General features: G+C 35.5%; 1 protein-coding gene across 1 annotated transcript in view; it reads right to left on the bottom strand.

The window, feature by feature from the left end:
* Positions 1-17,909: 17,909 nt before the first annotated feature.
* The window catches only part of LOC107554008 (transcription factor Maf-like), an 8,281-nt gene continuing 5,266 nt past the window's right edge, over positions 17,910-20,924 (bottom strand). Inside the window, exons 2-3 of the mRNA XM_016236363.1 lie at positions 18,098-18,156; positions 17,910-17,942 (exon numbers count right to left, since the gene is read on the bottom strand). Coding sequence (XP_016091849.1) covers positions 18,129-18,156 — 28 coding nt within the window. The 3' untranslated portion in view covers positions 17,910-17,942; positions 18,098-18,128. The remainder of the gene's footprint in view (positions 17,943-18,097; positions 18,157-20,924) is intronic.

Below are 20,924 nucleotides of genomic sequence, written 5' to 3'. Positions count from 1 at the left end.
TTGCAAAAGTAGGTTTTTTTTACATATTATCAATTATTTAACAAAATATTTGATTGACATCAGTGGTTCTAGAGGCAAAGTTGTTCAGAATTAAGAGGTCTATCAGATGAGAGCAATATTGTCTGTATAAGTGAAAAACCGCACAATATACAATCATTTATGTCCTTGAAAAATGCACTATCGCCCCTCAGTGGCTGATTTCTTTCAAATTTCTCACAGACCTTTAGGGCCATGAGTCAAACAGGCCCACTGAGTTTAATTCCAATCGACCTCTGTTAATCTTGTCTAATAGGTACTCAAACTTCATTAGCTAATGGCGGCCATGCTACTCAAATGTCTTTATAGACACCTGTGGCATTTTGGGTAAAGACACTATGTACCATGTTGATCGGACAAATGGTTGCATAGTTATAGTTATAGCCATTGTAACTGGCACCGTTTTGGAGAGAAATGGGCTCTCATTTTAACCTATTTCATGGTGTGTGACGCTGAACTATGAGTTTCTAATGGTGTTTGTATTTGCAGTGTTCTAAACATTAATATGTTATGTGCAACAACAGCATATGCTGTCTCAGTGGCCTTACACATGATTTTAAATCTATATTTATAATTTAAATGGGGATGATTGTACTGAGAATAACTTTCATCTTTTCTTCAACTGAATACTGTTTCCGTGCTGTTTTTATGTATTTTAAAGAATTGGCAGTCAAAATTATAACTGCTGAATGAAATATACTCTTCATTCTTTATGACAAACAAGATAATGTGAATTACAGAATGTACAACGTTTTTAAAATGTATCAATTGCGGTGTACAGCGTTTATTATGAGGGGGTAGAATCCACAGCTCAGTACTCACTAATCAATACTCATGAGTACTTTTACTTACTCAAGTTGTTTTTTGGACAAGTACTTTTACTCCTACTCACACTACATTTTTTGGAAGGTAATGGTACTTTTACTTGAGTATATTTATTCAGTACTCTTTCCACCACTGTATATATAGACCCGCTCTAACTGGATCCAAAGAGCTAGTGCTACTTCCAGCCCTATTTATCCTACCCCTGCTGCCTCTACCTCTAGCAACCTCTAGCGACTGAGGGGGCAGGATAGTCTGGCTTTTGAGGGGCAAACTGATTCTACTTTCTTAATAAATGCCCCCAGTCATATTGTAATATATGTAATAACACCTCATACTGGGAAGTTGTGCAATTTGAGGCACATACAAAATGGGATCATTTATGTACCACACTTTAGTACCTAGAGGTAGGGAGTTTGTTCAAACTGATACATTCAAATCCTGCTGGATAAAGTCCATGTGTGTTTCTTTTAGAAATGCATCACTTTATAGAAGTTAAATGTGTTGTGAATGCTGTTTCCTGTTGTCTTTAACCTTCTACATTGGGCTGATGATGGTCGCTAGATAGAACCACGCAGCACCACACATACTGTAGATGATACTGTTATTCATTACAGTATCTGGTGATCTGGTGGAGGTCACCCTTTCCCAGCCGCAACAGCTGCTGCTATGGCAGACAGTAGAAAGGACACAAATGACTGATTAAGACCTTTGATTAGAGCAATTATAGTGGTGCTGCAGGGCTTACCCTACCACTACAACACACACACACAGAGAGGGAAAGAGAGAGGGAAAGGATATGGGATGCAGGGACACACTCATTCTACTCTGGATGAGAAAACCTGTGGGTGGAAAGGACTGAGAAATGCCGCTGAGAGACTGAACAAACCCTGTAATGAATCAAACCACAGGACTCCTTGGAGAGGCATTGCTTGCATACAATACAGAATTAAATTAATTTTAGGCAAACTGACTTATAAGAACATTATTAAGCAGATATAATTGCTACATTCCTTTTATTTGTCTCACATAATTTGTGGCTATAGTTTTTGTCTTAAATATTATGCGGTTGCTGTATTATGGCAGGCACACAGTAGGATTTATAACCTGATAACAAAAAGGTTTAATTAGCTATACACTTTCAATCAAAAGTTAGACATACCTACAATAATAGAAAAGGCATCAATACTACAAAAGGAAGAATAGGAATTATGCAATGAACAACATTTCTTAAAGTAGATGCCCTCTGATTAATTTACAGGTCTTTTCATTTTTACAGTTCTCTCAACAAATATGCATTATGCATTATTGAATATAAAAACCATTTTTAATAGCAGCTTTTATTTCTTTATTTCAATATTTGTCTAATTTCATTCACAAACAAACAAATAAAATATAGCTGCAAGCAGCAAATACCGGGGTTCAAGTGCTTTAAGGCAATTATGACATGGATGTTGTTGAGGTCTAAGCAAACATAAAATGTATGGCGGACAGTAAAACACACCCACTTTAGAGAATACACTTTCATAAACAAAACAAACACACACACATTTTGTTAAACATATAGATTACTGAAATAAATTGTAGGTTACAAAATGCTTACTGTAAGTCTTTTCTTTATAAGAGTTTATATATAATTTTCAGGTTTCACTGCAATCATAATATGGCTTAATTTTAAAAACTGATGTATGTATAAATAAAGTTGTAAACTTTGACTAAATGTGATTTTCAATGTAATAATAGTGATTTTATACTGTCTAAATGTAAATCCAAAAGTAAAACACTAAAAATGAGTTGAATGAGCCTGTTAGTGATACTCCGCTGCCTTTTAGTGGTTATAATTGCAATTTCAGGAAGTTTACAAAAGAAAATGTGCGTGTTTACAGTCTATTACATTGTAAATTTTTGTCTAATCTCCATCAAATGTTGTATGCTTTTTTAGGCAAAGTTGTTCAGAATGAGAAGATCGATCATACAATGTGAAGATCTAGTGTATGCGTGAATATGTTAACATTTTCAGCAATTTGAAGTTATTTATAATATAAATACAATATTTTTGAAGCCTTTTTGACTGTTATAGCACCACTTGTGGTCCGATCTTCATGAAACTTTGCATGCTTGTTTAGAATCACCTGTAGCATCTGCTCACCTAGATTCATGAAGTTTTGAGATTTTGTTTAGGCTTTGTAGGGTTTTGGGTTTATATTTGGACACAACCCTTTTCTAATCGACCACATTATAGCCACCCAAAGGGTAAAGTTTATTTTATTTTATTATAATTATTGACATAGAGAGTCCAGAGAATTGTACTGCAGTTTTTATTTTATTTTATTTATTTTTTTTTAGATTGAGCGAAAAACCTAGGACTAGTTTGCAAAAGTAGTTTTTTTTTTACATATTCTCAATTATTTAACAAAATATTTGATTGACATCAGTGGTTCTAGAGGCAAAGTTGTTCAGAATTAAGAGGTCTATCAGATGAGAGCAATATTGTCTGTATAAGTGAAAAACCGCACAATATACAATCATTTATGTCCTTGAAAAATGCACTATCGCCCCTCAGTGGCTGATTTCTTTCAAATTTCTCACAGACCTTTAGGGCCATGAGTCAAACAGGCCCACTGAGTTTAATTCCAATCGACCTCTGTTAATCTTGTCTAATAGGTACTCAAACTTCATTAGCTAATGGCGGCCATGCTACTCAAATGTCTTTATAGACACCTGTGGCATTTTGGGTAAAGACACTATGTACCATGTTGATCGGACAAATGGTTGCATAGTTATAGTTATAGCCATTGTTATGTTTTTTCCCCTCTTATAGCGCCAAAAAGAGGCCAAGCTCCGCAATGTTTTTCACATGACCTCAGATTGGGCGAAGATATCTCATTCCGTTCAAAAGGTATGGCCGTTTTAGTAAAAGCGGCCCTGCCACCTTTCAAATGTTTTGGCGTTCCATGGCGACAGTGAGTCAAAAGTTATTAACTCTCCAGATAATCTCTCTGCACTGGTTTGGTTCGATTGAGCGAAAAACCTAGGACTAGTTTGCAAAAGTAGGTTTTTTTTACATATTATCAATTATTTAACAAAATATTTGATTGACATCAGTGGTTCTAGAGGCAAAGTTGTTCAGAATTAAGAGGTCTATCAGATGAGAGCAATATTGTCTGTATAAGTGAAAAACCGCACAATATACAATCATTTATGTCCTTGAAAAATGCACTATCGCCCCTCAGTGGCTGATTTCTTTCAAATTTCTCACAGACCTTTAGGGCCATGAGTCAAACAGGCCCACTGAGTTTAATTCCAATCGACCTCTGTTAATCTTGTCTAATAGGTACTCAAACTTCATTAGCTAATGGCGGCCATGCTACTCAAATGTCTTTATAGACACCTGTGGCATTTTGGGTAAAGACACTATGTACCATGTTGATCGGACAAATGGTTGCATAGTTATAGTTATAGCCATTGTTATGTTTTTTCCCCTCTTATAGCGCCAAAAAGAGGCCAAGCTCCGCAATGTTTTTCACATGACCTCAGATTGGGCGAAGATATCTCATTCCGTTCAAAAGGTATGGCCGTTTTAGTAAAAGCGGCCCTGCCACCTTTCAAATGTTTTGGCGTTCCATGGCGACAGTGAGTCAAAAGTTATTAACTCTCCAGATAATCTCTCTGCACTGGTTTGGTTCCAATCGGCGAAAAACCTAGGACTAGTTTGCAAAAGTAGGTTTTTCAAAAAATGCTAAATACCCGAAAATTTCGGCAGGTGACAATCAAATCTGCTAAACCTGCGACTAACGGTTTAGGAGTTATGAGCGATTTCATACTTTTGATTGCTGTAGCGCCCCCGTCAGGCTGATTGGGGAGCCTTGGTGACGTTGTAGACGGTGTGAGTACTACCATCCCTCCAAGTTTCAAAACTGTACAACTTACGGTCTGCCCTATCAGTTTTACGCGGAGATTGCTGATGCTTGGCCATTCTAACAATTACAATAGGGTTTCAGCACTACGTGCTTGAACCCCTAATAATATTTAGCCCCATTCAGATCAGACTACAGTTTTCTAAACATATTAAGAGTTACATTTTTGATCACTCTCTCATCTGTGATGTCATGTACTGATTCAACATCTCCATATATGTTGAGGTGTGTGCATTACAGAATGCAAATATCTTTTAACAATATATTGATTGATTTAAAATACATTTTTTAATTGACTTAAAAGAAAAAAAAAATTCTTATGAGTTTAAAGAAGTGTCTGCTTATAATAAACCCATGTAATCTTGCCTGATGCAAATTTTAAAATGGCTAGCCTTAGCAGTTTCATTTTGACTTTCATTGTTATAATATTATTGTTTTTTGTTTGGTTGGATGCCATCCATATTAAGAGGCGCAACATGCAGATGATTTGCATGCAAACAGTAGCTCAGGTAGGTCAAAAAAAGCGAACCATTGTGATATTACATCAGCAATCACAGACATTTGCAAAGTTTTACTTCATCCCAAATACTGCCACTATTAATAAAGAGCACAGTGTAAATCTAATAGTTATTTTGTATTGCTGTGGAATCTTTTATAGTAATAACAGTTCTTATAAATTATATAAATTATTGCATGGCATGAAAATGCTCTGTTACAGTGTTTGTACACTAATCCAGTTACTGCCCTTTAAAACACAAAGCCTGCATATTATATATGCTCACATATGAATCACTGAGCAATAGAGACTGTGATGTGAGAGGCCATTACCTGGTGGTTGTTATTAAAAATAGATGTTTGTGCTGGAAACATTAAATGTGGGCTGTAAGTAAGGTGCACTTAGGCAAAAGACAGTAGATGAAAGCCATTTATGAGGTTTGACGCATTGCCATCAGGCTGTATGAATGAATGTAAGATACTGTATTCCTGCAGCTCTGGGTTTTCTTTTGGCACGAGATGCAAATGAACAGAAAACTGCAGTGGGTGTTTGAGTCTCTCTATCTGTCTTGCTCTTTCTCTCGCTCTCTCTCTCTGTCTTCATTCACCTCTGTATTTGCCTGCCTCCCTCGTTAGATAAAACAGATGGTGCTAAATTTAATAACAACACACTCCTCTATGTTATCCTTAGTCACAATTTCATAAAATGTAATTTACGTTTTAATCATAGCATAAACAAGCTTGTGTCAAAACGAATGAATTCATTCCGGAAAATGTGCAGGTTTCCTCAGCTGCAGACCGCACTTTAACCATGGAAAGTTATGAAATGACATTTTCAACAGAAAATCTCGCTCTCTGCTTTGCTGGCTCACCATATAGAGAATATTTTTCACAGAACCACCTTTTTTTTTTTTGACTGTCATTGATTTCATCAGACGAACAGTTAGTACCTTTTAACAAGCCTCTGAAATGAGTACAATTAGACAGTATTAGACAGATAAAATAAACTGTTGTGCAGTCTTTCCTGGCAGCCGTGTTCATCAAGCTAACGAGGCAGAGGAGATCATCTTCATTTCACACACACACACACACACACACACACACACATATATATATAATTTTTATCAACATTATTACCTCTCAGAAGACACCTAGAATTTACCAGAAGTCTCTGAATTCTGGTTAACAGCACAATCCTTCTGACATTACATTCACCTTTTTACGCAACTCACCTATAATAATAGAAAAGTGCTTATAACTGAATAATGGGCTGTTAATATTAACTTACTGTGTTTTTGTTTCAGTACACCAAAATAAGAACCACACACTGAACTTATTTGAGCCGAGGCCTCAATTTTATAATTTACATTAATACTTTAAAAAGTATTATTCAATAAAAAAAAATGTCAATCAATTTAGATAATTAAAAAGTCAAATAATAAATTAAAAGCAGACATATTTTTGTTCAGCTAATAATTTACATATTTTCCATGGTCATCATTGGCAACCTAGAAATATCAGGACATTTTTATTTCTTCCTTTCCACATAATCTAAAACATTGTCTACTTCTGCTGAATTCTAAAATATTTAGTGGTCTAGAAATTTATCTTTGTGAATGCAGTCTCTATCATATAATTTTTGCCCTGGAAAATTATTCTTCACTTCATTCTGAAAATGATTTGTTGATTTTTTTTTATGTAACATTTAGTAACATTTTGGGTCCCACTTTGATCTAATGATATCAGAATGAATTTGTTCCTTTACGTAAAATGATCAATTGATTGTTGCCATTGTTGTGTTTCCTGTACAAAGTGTTGACGTCTGTGTGTGGCAAAGTATTTCATGAGTGCTTTTGTCTCATCAGCTATTGCCTTTTATACAGTGCAGTAATGAAAAGCAGTTGAACAAGCAGTTGGATTTCTGTACATCTGTCCAAATGTACCTCCAAATAATGAGTTTGTAGTATGAATTAAACTACCTAAAAGTTGGTAGACCACAGCTCTATAACACATGCCGCAGAGCGCCTGTCTAACCCACTGCTGAAGTTTCATGACTACATCTCTCTAATTGTGTCCCATTACCCTGCAGGCAGACGGGTTCTGGAGAACTCTACAGTGGCCTCACATTTCAACTTTTGGTAGCAAATAGTCTTGACCTTAAAAAGAGCAGAATAATTACCCAAACAAAAGTCACGTGAGGATACTGTACAGAACAATAGCTGATACTGTGCTAGATGCCTTCGGTAAAACAGCATTTACGAAGAGCTAGTTTAATTAGATACACAGAATAATACTAATAAGCAAATGATGGAAGTATAGAGGCAGAGGAAGAGGGTTGACCATGGGCAGTGCTTGGGGGAAACGGAGATGAAACTTCTCCTTGCATACATTTTACTAAATTCTGCTGATCAGCAAGTTTGGGTGAGATCAAATGCATGTGAAGTTGCAAAGTTGTTTTTGTATAATAATAATAATAATAATAATAATAAACTTTTAAAATAATTGATTATTTGTACATATTTGTATACTGATTATTTGTATGTATTTTTAATCATAGCCATTTAAAATGAACTAGGTTGATTCAAATAGGCATACATATTTTCCCTTCATATTACATATTACATACTTCATATACATACCTTCATACTATAGTCATGTACATTTAACCTAAAACACTGATGCTGATAATTATCATATAATAATAATACATAGTGACATACTGTACATATTTGGTGCACTGTATCAACCACACAAACACAACCACACACACACACACACACACATGTAACAACTTTATAATGCAAGTTTAATTTCATAAAATTTTCTGTTGTTAATCTGATATAGGATATTGTCTGGACAGTGAAACAAATGCAGCGTCTAATTGTAAATTCTACACAGATGCATGAGAAGTTGCAAAGTTGTTTTTGTATAATAATAATAATAATAATAATAATAATAATAATAATAATAATAATAATAATAATAATAATAATAATAATAATAATAATAATAATAATAATAATAATAAACTTTTAAAATAATTGATTATTTGTACATATTTGTATACTGATTATTTGTATGTATTTTTAATCATAGCCATTTAAAATGAACTAGGTTGATTCAAATAGGCATACATATTTTCCCTTCATATTACATATTACATACTTCATATACATACCTTCATACTATAGTCATGTACATTTAACCTAAAACACTGATGCTGATAATTATCATATAATAATAATACATAGTGACATACTGTACATATTTGGTGCACTGTATCAACCACACAAACACAACCACACACACACACACACATGTAACAACTTTATAATGCAAGTTTAATTTCATAAAATTTTCTGTTGTTAATCTGATATAGGATATTGTCTGGACAGTGAAACAAATGCAGCGTCTAATTGTAAATTCTACACAATAAATAAATCAGTAAATCAATAAAAAAGTTACTGAGCTTGTCCTTACTACAATATTAGGAACGTTTATGTATCACTTCAGTTTTATGTACTTAGCACAATTTATTTATTTATTTATTTTACTCACATGTGATGATTGACATGTTTTAATTTTGAACCTATATGGTATCAATTCTCTAATGACCAGAATTATTAAAATAATTTATCAGACCAAAAAAGCATTTTATACTTTACTCTGATGTTGAAATTTAAATAGCATATTGTGTGTGTGTGTGTGTGTGTGTGTTCGCCTGTGTTTTTGATGAAAAGCTCATTGATACATTAACTATATATGTATATAGAGAGGATTGATATCATAAATGCAAAGAACAGATAAGCCCTAAAACTTCAAATTCCCCTGAGGCTGAAGCTAGAACAAATGGCTTAAAGCTAAAATGGCATCCTCTCTATTACACAGCTAAAGTCACAATTTCAAATTCAGCGTACTTTGCTGTTTTAAAGAAAAGTCATTTTTACTCTCTCTCTCTCTCGACGCCAGTTACCTTTAGAAAATGAAGTAAGGCTGTGCTACACAACACAGATACAGGTCAGAAGCTAAAGATTAGAGGCAGTATGCTAAAATAGACTCGGGTTAAAGATCGTATTCAATGCATCATACTGTACTGTGGCCTGACTGTACATAGATATCCATATTTTTAACCTTAAAGCCCAAATACAGAGTCTGCTGCCTGCACAGCTAAATATAGACCGTCAGCCACCTGCTCCAGGGCAAGGGAAACTGGAGACGGAGGCTGACGGAAGATCAGGCGGACACAGCAAGTCTGGGTCGTCTTGTCCTGCTGGAACACAGAGTGACCCTGGACCAGCATTGAAGTAGACAGGTTTTGAATTAGTTTATCACACTTGAAGTATTTGGACAGCAATGATTGAGCCTCAAAAAAATGATATTTTGTTTATGAATTTTAGATCTTTGTCAACATTTAATATTAATTATGTGTCTGGTTACAGTAGCATATTGGATGGTCTGTTTTTGTTTTTCATGAGATTTGAGGAATCATGAGAAAACTGTGCAAAAGAACTCTGGTGCACACATCATAAAATCATTGACATTTAGATCCTGTATTGATATTATTATGATTATGATTATTATTATTTAGAATGTATGCATGTGTACATTCATATAAGTTTTTTCCCTGCTTTATTACATTTTATTACATTTTCAAAACTCTTCGTACTAATATCACAACAGATCATCAAAAGTGCCCTTTTTTCAAACATTTCAGCATATTTTCAATTGTCTTAGTACAAAACACACAATCACAAATTATCCTTTTCACTACACAAACTGAGTGTTTCATCTTTATAAATGTTTCATCAGGGGGTAGTGCAGCCTGATGTGTGCAACCCACTCGACACGGGAAACCACCACCGCTGAAGCGCCGTCCACCAACACGAAGAGCTCTCCAAGAGCGCGCTGAACTCGTTCAGTCTTTTCTCTCAGTAGAGTAGTCAGGAGCAGAACGATGTGATCGCTCGGCTCCGAAGCGAAAAGCTGAATATGTGCTGCACCTGCTGCCTACTTATACTCACGCTGTGATCAGCAGCAGCTGGATGCAATAATCGCATGCCAATGTGCATTGGCTCGTTTAGTTTACACTTGAAGTAGATTGGTCCCTATAAGCGAGATCCCAATTTCGTCGGTCCTCCGACGTGACGTCGAGAGTGACCGACTGAAAGGGAACTGCCTTTCATAAAGCTATTACTATCAAATTTTTCATTTGCATGTCTTCTCATTCAGTTTAATTATTTTGTCTATTATTTAATCTAACTCATCTTAATGGTTAATCAGTGAATCAATCTGTGCATTTATAGCTTTCTATAGATATAGATTCAATAGATATAGTTTCTATATTTTTTTTTTTGCAATTTAGGGATAACCAAATGTAATGAATTATACACTATAAGTGATTTATATTAGATGATAACCACTATTTTGAAAGTGTGTCTGTGTGTGTGGTTCAGATAAAACCCCTATGTTAAGATGGCAATATCTGAAATCCTTGTCCTTGATTTTTTTTTTTTGCCCTATATATACAGTATATACAGTTTGTTCAGTATAAAGCCTATTACTCCCATGTGTCACGTTTATGTTCCCGTTTTGTTGTTTTCCTCCCCATGTGTTCCTTGTTTTCCCTCTTGTGTCATTATGCCCTTTTTTGGTTATCTTCCTCTTCCTGCTCCCTGACTGTTTCCAATTTGATTCCAGGTGTGTCTCGTCTTCCCCTGATTGAGTTGTATTCTTAAGGAGTGTTTTGTTCTAAGTTCTTTGTCCGGTATTGTTCATCCTTATATACTATATGTATGTCTGCCTGCCCTGTATTTCTCTGAAGTTGAAGATTAAAAGACTGTGTTTTGAGTTTACTTCTGTGTCTCCTCGTTCCTCCACAGTAGCCGAAGCGTAACACCACGGAATGTAACCATAATTATAGGAATACGTGTGTGTGTGTGTGTGTGTGTGTGTGTGTACCTTAATATTTTGGAGACAAATTCCCCTGACTGTTTCCAATTTGATTCCAGGTGTGTCTCGTCTTCCCCTGATTGAGTTGTATTCTTAAGGAGTGTTTTGTTCTAAGTTCTTTGTCCGGTATTGTTCATCCTTATATACTATATGTATGTCTGCCTGCCCTGTATTTCTCTGAAGTTGAAGATTAAAAGACTGTGTTTTGAGTTTACTTCTGTGTCTCCTCGTTCCTCCACAGTAGCCGAAGCGTAACACCACGGAATGTAACCATAATTATAGGAATACGTGTGTGTGTGTGTGTGTGTGTGTACCTTAATATTTTGGAGACAAATTAACCAAGAAGTGAGCAAAACCTGACAAAATCACCAAAACCTCCCTTTGAGTCCTCATTTGTAAAGCAGTGTGTTTTGCAATTTGTGAACGTTGAGAAGGATACAAGGGAGAGGAACTGATCAGAGATTGACCAGAGATGTATCAGAAGAAGAGAGACAGATGACATCAAATACAGCATTTTACATTACATTATGCCATGTGATGCGGTATATAGAGGCGTATACCATGGTAGAGTCTGCACATTAATATAATTCACCTTTCATCTGAAAAGTTCAGCTACAGTAAGTCATGCCATATGAGGACATTTACTACATTGAGAGTAAACTCTGTTCTAGAACAAAACCTTATGGGCATGTCATACCTTCATCATACCTTTTGACAACACACTAGATAAAAACAAACATTATGGATTTTTTGTGTTATGGAAGTTAGGTAATATAAATTTATTTTCTAACATGACAATTATTGCCTGCATTACTGTAATTGTTTCAGAAAAAAAGTGATTTGAAACATGTTTCTTGTTTACTCTTGAATTAACTGATTGTTTAAAGCAGCGGTTCCCAATCCTGGTCCTGGAGAACCCCCACCACTGCACGTTTTTGATGTGACTCTATCTGACAGACACACACACACACACACACACACACACACAAGGTCTTGGATTCTTTACTAATGAGCTGATGCGTTGAATCGGGTATGTTTGATTAGAGAGACGTCTAAAATGTGCAGTAGTGGGGGTACTCCAGGACCAGGATTGGGAAACACTGGTTTAAAATACTAAATTGAAAGAATATCATACTGTTGTGTTTTGGTGATTAAATCTAATGTTCTCAATATATATATATATATTACAATTATCTTATGTTTTGAAACTGATGTTGATTGAAAACATGTATAATTGTTTTTTCATGAGCATTGAAAGTAAAGCAACATGTGCAAGATAAATTGACTGCAGCATGTTTCTAGATTTAGTTTCAGTCATAGTCTCAATATAATATTGAATTAAATTAGTATGTATTGAATATAACATACTTTTGGCATGGGCAGGGCTCGACATTAACACTTTTCCGCTTGTCTGGGACAAGTTAATGTTTTGGACGGGCAAGTGAAAGAGAAATGTACTTGCCCAATCGGACAAGTAACTTGAAAATGTCAATACCATAAACAATAAGAACTGCCTTTATTTGTGATATAGCCTTTGTTATAGGGGTTTGTGATATATATCGTTTGCGATAATATTGTAATTGTTGTTTTAATGATGTGCGATTTGACATTAAAACAGTGTATATTATACATATTATAATATGTATATGTATAATATACACTGTATATTGCAAAAATCAAACAAAACACACCTACAGAGTGCGCGCACACATTAGGCCTACATAAAGAAGTCTAATAGGTTAGACTAGTGAACGTGTGCGTTCTTTCACTGCATGATTCAGTATTAAAATGCATGACGAATGATCAGAAAATTCAAGATATGGGGGCAGAAAATGTATATATTTATATAATTTCATAAAGTTAAACAATATCACACGAAGATCGGGCACTGTTTTTTTGCTCCAAAAATCAGCATGATTACAAATTGTGATTTTATACAACAGTTCAATAAACAAGAAGTAAATATTAAGAGACTTACGTTTTAGATATCGTATTGCCTGTTTTTTGTTCGATTTCGCCAACAGAAATAATTCCAAACACAGCCACAGCACTGTTTTGCGTCTCTGAGCAACATGACAGTGTTTGGTTCCTGAATGAATCCATTTGAATGATTCGGATCAATCGCAATGACTCGCTTATTAACAGTGACTTGATGCCACCTACTGGCGGTTTTAATTTCACATTTAAAGTATTTTTTTTTTCTTTTTTAAATAATTTCAAATATCAGTATCCAACATTTTATGTTTACAGTATTAAAACATTATATATGCATGTGTTAACTGCAGGTTAAATGCATTAATGCCCTGCATTAAACAGTGTGTAAATGTATCTAAATGCCACTTCAGATGCAGCTTCTGTGTTTCCTTGCAAAGGTGAATTGTGTTACTGATTTCACTTTATTATTTTGTTTATTATTGTATTTAAAAAGAAAAATCTACCTAAATAAACTAAATGTGACATGGTCACAAAATCTACAACATATACTCTATAAACACTATACTAAGTTTTGTATAACTACGATAAATAATTATATTTATAACTCAATTTAAATGTTTTTTCTCTCTCTCTCTCTCTCTCTGCAGGCAAGTAACTTTTATACTCGGACAAGTAAATGACAAATTTACTTGTCCGAAGCACAACCACATGAGAATGCTTAAGCCCTGATTGGTATCATATCCAGAGGTAGTTGGTGAAACCCAGCCTTTCATCAGATGCATTTAGTTAGTTAAATTCTTATATACACAAGTACCCCATATATAGAAATCATCAGAGCTGTTACGCTAGAAGTCAGGGGTGTTGCAACAATACAGAAGTGTGGTGGATGTGATATATGGTGTTTTTAGCACCACCGTTGGCAGATGACACTCTATCAGTGAGACTGACCAGTCTCAACCGCCAGTCACGCCTCACTTGGCCCTCCCTATGGCCGATGTAAGGCTTACAACACCCCAACACGAGTACGGGTGTGTGTGCTCACACTGTCCTCTCAGGAATTTGGTGGTTTTCTCCTACCTCAGCAGTTACTGTGTCCTTTTGTCCCCTCACTGGTGTCTGAACTATTGCCACGTGCAATGGAAGAGTCAGGGCAGCCCATGGGGTGTACTTTCTTCAACACACACCAAAGTGTGCGCTTGTTTATATAGGTTAACTGAAGATATTTTTTTCATCTAAAAACAGCTTGGCAGGTCAAAATCACCTTGACATAGTGTGCATTTTTTTATATATATATGTGAAGTTGTTTAAAGCCAAAATGAACTGACAAAACTCTTATAAAAAAATAGATTCCAAAGGTTCCTTTAAAAGTTATTTTTGGAACCGTCAATGCCAATAAAGAACCTTTATTTTTACAGTAAGCTTGTATATACTTGTCATGATCACCAGCTGGAGTGCCCTTGATAACCATCAGAGGGCACTCCATCCCATAACTCTGTCACTAGCCTTGCATTCCATTCGGAAGGGCTCATCCCTAATCCCTTCAAAGGGTTTACCTTCCGGAGTGAGAGCTTCGAAAGGTTGAAGGGTGTAGGGGACCAAACAACTCTTTCTTGAAGTGCCCTTCTGCGTCATCATCCTGTGCCCACACGGAGGCGGTGTCATCATGCAAAGAATCTGTGCAAAGGATCATGGGAGCCCAATGTGTCCATCGGTTGTACCCTTCGAAATCCCTCATTCCGAAGGGCCATTTGAAGTGGCCAGTTTTGAGCACTTCGGTTTGGAACGACCCTACAATATGGCAGCCATGATTGTTTTCACTCCGAAGTGCCCTTCGGAGGGCGATATATCCCGTTTGGAACGCACCGTCAGTCTTGTGGCATTTCCCATAATCCTTTGCACAGACTCATCAGCGTGCAGCGTTTGCACCTGACTCTCGTTAACCCTGTCTGCTCACCCTATATAAGCCTGGTTCATTTTGTCATTCATTGCTAAGTCTTGCTTGTGTCATCTGCATTTCTAGCCTAGTGTCCTAATTCTCCGGTGTCTTGGTTCCTGGTTCGTTTATCCTGCCTGTTTTTGGATTTCTCTTTGCCTGTGTTTTTTGCCCTGTTGCTTTTGTTTGGACTGATTGCACGTGTTATGACCTTTGCCTGTTTTGGACTTTGATTATGGATTACCCCTTCATTAAAACACTGCATTTGGATCCTCGACCTTCGCGTCTACATGCAGTTCATGACAATACTTAATTTATGTTCCCAGTCTTATTGTGAACGTTTCATCTGTGTATGTTAATTCAAATATACATCATTGTAATCTTCCATAACAATGTTATATATATATATTTTTTTTATTTTATTTATTTATATATTTTTTTTCACCTGTGAACAGACTTTCCTTTTTCCACTGACATCACCAAGACTAACATTTCCTTTTTCACTGACATCAACTAGCAGCTGGATCTATTCAAGAATGTAGTGCCCACAATCCAAATCATATATTTGATTGACAAACATCATTATCAGTCCCTAAACCAGTGTTGTAGTTCTCAAGACTATTTTTCTTGGTCTGGGTCTTGTCGTAGACTTGGGAGCATTTGGACTTCGGACTACAGCACTGCCCTAAACATCTGAAACAGCATAAACAAACAAACTGGGACTTCAACAGCATTCTTAACCACCAATCACTGCCCTCTGATTTTAAGTGTAGGTTAACCGTATTGTTAAAGTTAGGATTGTTTGACGAGACACATCATACACCTGTAGCAAAATCACTGAATGACACTCACAGTTGGAAGCGGAGTCATCATTCTCCTTTCCTATTAACACTTAGCTTACATGGAAAGGCTGCTTGTTCACTTGTGTTTTCTCGTAGAAATTAATAAAGCCAAATACGACCTTTACTAGAAGAACATGCTGGTCTCAGTCCTAGGCTGAGTCCAAATCCTCACTGCTTTCTCAGCCAGTATAATGAGATAGAAAGACATGTTTGTGTAACATCCTATCTACTAAGATGACTTCATTGTGTCAGTTTCTGAGGACATGATAACCCACAATTATGTGCGTGTGATAAGAGAGCAGGTCTATGTAAGACACCTATCATTCATGTTTTTTTAATTCCTGTGTTCTCTGTGTTCTGTCATTCCTAAGTGTTTATCCAGCACATTTCCTCAGCTGTCTCTAAAGGGCAACTAATTCACAGCCGCTCCAATGGCTGTTGGAAACAACAGCACTTAAAGCACTTCATTGAATGCTGATTTGTCCTTGTCATCTCTGACAGCTCCGTCTCATTTTTCCCTGGCGAAGTTAAGTGAGGCTGGAGCCTGGCCAGCCCTGATCCTGTGTTCTACTTAAAGACAATGGGGACGGAAACACAGAGCATTATGGGAAGGGCAGCATGACATTAACATCTCATCCTCAATATGCAGATTAGTATGAAAGAGACAGAGGAAAGGAACATGCTAAATGGATATTGGGTATAAGGGGAAGATAAATAAGAAGGATAAACCATTATCGGAGCTCCTGACAAAGATTCAAGAACAACTAGGTAAACTCTTTACCTTGTTAATCATGTAAAGGTGAGGAGTGGAAGTGTTTGTGCTAGTCAAATACTTTTTCGTATTCCATCTTAATATGCAGAGACAACTGTAAGTAAATCATTCATAGGTTCATTTACCTGAAAGTGGAAACGTGCGATTCTGTGGTGCTTTATCATTTATTTGAGCATCCAGACCATTACAACAAAGAAAATTGGCTCAACCATTGATCTTTTTTATCTAACTGATAGCAGAAGGCTGAAAAATAAATCATTATTGTGTTTGGTTAACAGCCCCAAAATAAGATTATTCACCTTAAGAATAAATAAACAAATACTAAAGTGATTTAATCACAAGAGGTTTTGCGTTATAGTGAATTTATGTTCAAGGCAAAGCGGCAACAGCAGCTGAAACAAAACCACTGTTCAATAATTAGTGCGATTTCTTAATAGCAATAGTCACAAAATCCTCCAATCTCTGACATCATTCATAATATCTGCCATCTGCAAAGTAATCTAGTTTATTAACTATTTAGTGTTCATAGAATTCATAACTATTTTTGTTTATTTCTTTTTTTGACCTTTTTGTTGAATGTATTGGTAAAAGAGGAGGCAGGAAATGCTGCATAGACACACACATGCATAAGCACCACTGCACACCACAATGTGTGTTTATGTATTGTCTATTTTAGAGTATGTTTGACTATGACTCATCCATTCAGATTAGGCCTAAAACTATCCTGTTTTTAATATATATCTGCATTTTAACCCAGCATGCAAGAGAGCAAGATCTCTGACTCTTAGTTTTGTTCTAGAAGGTACAGCGCCTTTGAATCAATCGCAGTCGGTCGGGCCGCAGTGAATATATAGAACTTTGGTCACTAAAAGCCCTTTTATGATTCACCAATGTTCCGCACAAACACCTTAATCCCTGACAGCTCAGAGAGCAGCCTCTACCCAAGAGCGAGGTGCATGAGGTGCTCCAGTGAGATGTCATTGGTGTAGTCCTACAAGAGTACACACTGAGCCTGGAGAAAGATGGATTGTGCTCCAACTGGGCTTTCAGAAATCCATCATCCCAGCACTGAGAGTCTGGCCTATGGGAAGGTGAATTTACACTTGCTTTTAGTCAGGTGTAAAGTTAGAGAAATGTGCTGTACAGCACTTTAGGAAGCACCAGCCTCACTGTGCCGATGGACGTCAGGTACAGCGTAAAGTACTCAGTCAATGTTTAGTACTCAGTTCACTTTAGGATTCCTATAAAAGATCAGTGCATTTTATTGTTTGATATACACTTTTTTCCCCCATACTATTTAGTAATTGTATGCTTTGGCATTAGTCATTCCATAATGAATTTCCATATGATACCTATGTTGTGTAGTATGTCAGAGATACAGGTGGAATTATTTTACCTCACTTATCAAGGTCAGGCTCAGAGAACTGTCACAGATGAAGGAACTTTCTTGAAGACCTGACAAAGAGAGAGGAAGAAAAGGGATGTCATAATACACCACAAACTAAATGGAAAATGTGACTTCACCATGATGTAACTCATTGTTTATAGTGATCTTTGTGGAGATTTTGTACTATAAGCTGAAATTATATTATTAAAACATTATTATATTCTGTAATAATTGTCAAAGATGAACAGTCAGAGACATAAAAACTGAAAGTTGTTCATATTTGATTAATCTGCAATGAAAATAGAAAGCTTCATCTGACATTATAATTTTTTTTTCTGATGAATAGGTTCCACTGATGTGTGTGTCTATAATGAAATAACAGAAGACACAGCACTCTGTTCTTCAATATCTATTCTTCAATCTAGTTTTTCAGTAATGAAATAACACTGTTACTGTTTCCATGAGGCATTTAATTTGCATTACTGATGTAAACTGACATGTTTTTTTTTTAGGAACTTGTTAATTTATTTATATGAACTCACACTTTTAAGACACATAATTACTATATATATATCTATGTATCTATCTATCTATCTATCTATCTATCTATCTATATAAGTAGTCTAAGGTGTGACAGTACGGTGCATGTTGTGTGAGTGCATAGTCACTGATATTAATTTTATGCCATTCCACTACAGTATAATGTACACATTCATGTATCTATCTATCTATCTATCTATCTATCTATCTATCTATATAAGTAGTCTAAGGTGTGACAGTACGGTGCATGTTGTGTGAGTGCATAGTCACTGATATTAATTTTATGCCATTCCACTACAGTATAATGTACACATTACACTACAAATTCATCTAATTTTGATTTTAATTCTAACTGGCATACAGTAATGATAACTGATCACTTCAAAACAGAGTTCAGGATGGCATTCATCACAGAAATAGAATATTCTGTCTGGAAGGAAACATAAAAAAGTTATATCTAAAATATAAGGAAAAAAGGACAGGCTATGGTTGATCAAATTAGTATTTACCAGGTTGAAAACCATTACAGTAAATCAACACACACAGGTGTTTAACAAAGAAATGCAAGAACTGCATACAAGGGCCATAGATTGTGAAGATAAACTGAATTTCAGAGTTTTTTTTTTTTCATTCTATGATTTTTTTTTAAATCATCAATTGCCAAAATTTCTAAATGTCTTAATCACCAATCTGAGAAATAAAATGCAAAAAGATAGGAGGTAATATGTTTAACTGTAATGTTGTCTCTAGATAAAATAAAACAATTAAGCTATACATCATGATGACCAGCTTCAAAACATATTTAACCTATTAAATTAATTTAATACTGCAAATATTAGAGCATTCATATTAAAAGCTCAACAGTTTTTAGGTACACTGCAAATATAAATGTAAATTTCTCGTGTGTTGAAAAGTACATTATCAACTGATGAAACAAGATTACTGATGATTTTACATATCACCCAGAAAATTCCTTGAAATATTCTCTCTTTATATGCATATTCAGAGAAATTGTTGACACACACTTGTCAACACTTTCAAAAAATATCTCTACAAACAAAAGTCAAAAATTTGCTTAAGGATTTATTATATTTAATTTAGGTGATATTTATCTAAACTAACGCTATACATCAATTGTTTTTAATTGTAAAATAATGTATCAGTCATTTAAAATTGCATTTCATTGCCCAAATAAAAGACTAAGTAAATACTTTGAATCCAAAAGATGTCTCACTTGCTTTATGTATCATACATGCATCATCTTCATCTTTATTGCATCTGTGCATCGCTGGAAAACCCCAATACTCTGACAGTTTCACAGTTTCAAAGTGTGTGCACATCTTTCCGAAAGCCCTTTCAAGTTCACCTGTGTCACTCACAATCTATCTATCTATCTATCTATCTATCTATCTATCTATCTATCTATCTATCTATCTATCTATCTATCTATCTATCTATCATGACGCCATGTACATTTAGTGTACATGACGTAACATGCACACTAAATACTAACAAAGCTTCAGTACAGCCTGCAATGTACATGGATACTGATGACTGTGTAATTGCATTAAGTCAACAAATCAAAATTATGCAAAACTGGTGGGCAAATTTGTTGAGCAAAGCTGTTAGTTTTTAGCTGATTAAAAGTGAAAATGGATGAAAAGTAGCTGCGGATCCATAAGACGAGTGTTATGCCTATGTGTGTATGCGTTTGACTTAAGGACTGACACAGGAAATGAATAAGGTCTCCCCTGAGGGTAAACATCTTTGTAATGACTGTGCGCGTGTTTCTACATCTCGCTCACTGACCTCCACGCATTCTCTGTACACACATACACTCACACATCTTCACAAAAGCCTGCATTTGTTCTTTCAGAGACTCAGTAAGAGTAGAACATTTATTGATTCAATTTACTGATTTGTACTTTTTTCTTCCACATTAAATAATGATAAAAATAATAAGAATAAATAAAAGTATTTCCAAAAATGAGGATCATAACAGCCCAGTTGTAACAGCAAGATTTTGAATAACATAAAGTGTAATGTTTAACCCTTGTATGGTGTTCGGGTCTGTGGAACCCGTTTTCACTTTTTATCAAAAGAAAAATTATATTATAAATACATTTTTTTCAAACTCAGACTTATTGGCCTTGGCTCATTTACTGTGAAGAACATATATCAGAACAAATTTTCAATGACCGCTCACTGTACACCCCCCTGACACTTCCTAAGGGCAAGTTATTTCTTTTTTATTGGATCAAGTTGAAAAATATAGATGTGAATCATTACCCTAAAT

The sequence above is a fragment of the Sinocyclocheilus grahami genome, unplaced genomic scaffold, assembly GCF_001515645.1.
Source record: "Sinocyclocheilus grahami isolate Dianchi unplaced genomic scaffold, SAMN03320097.WGS_v1.1 scaffold489.1, whole genome shotgun sequence".
Classification (NCBI taxonomy): Eukaryota; Metazoa; Chordata; class Actinopteri; order Cypriniformes; family Cyprinidae; genus Sinocyclocheilus; species Sinocyclocheilus grahami.
The sequence above is the reverse complement of the archived record's forward strand: the minus strand, read 5'-3'. Positions and strand labels throughout refer to the sequence as shown.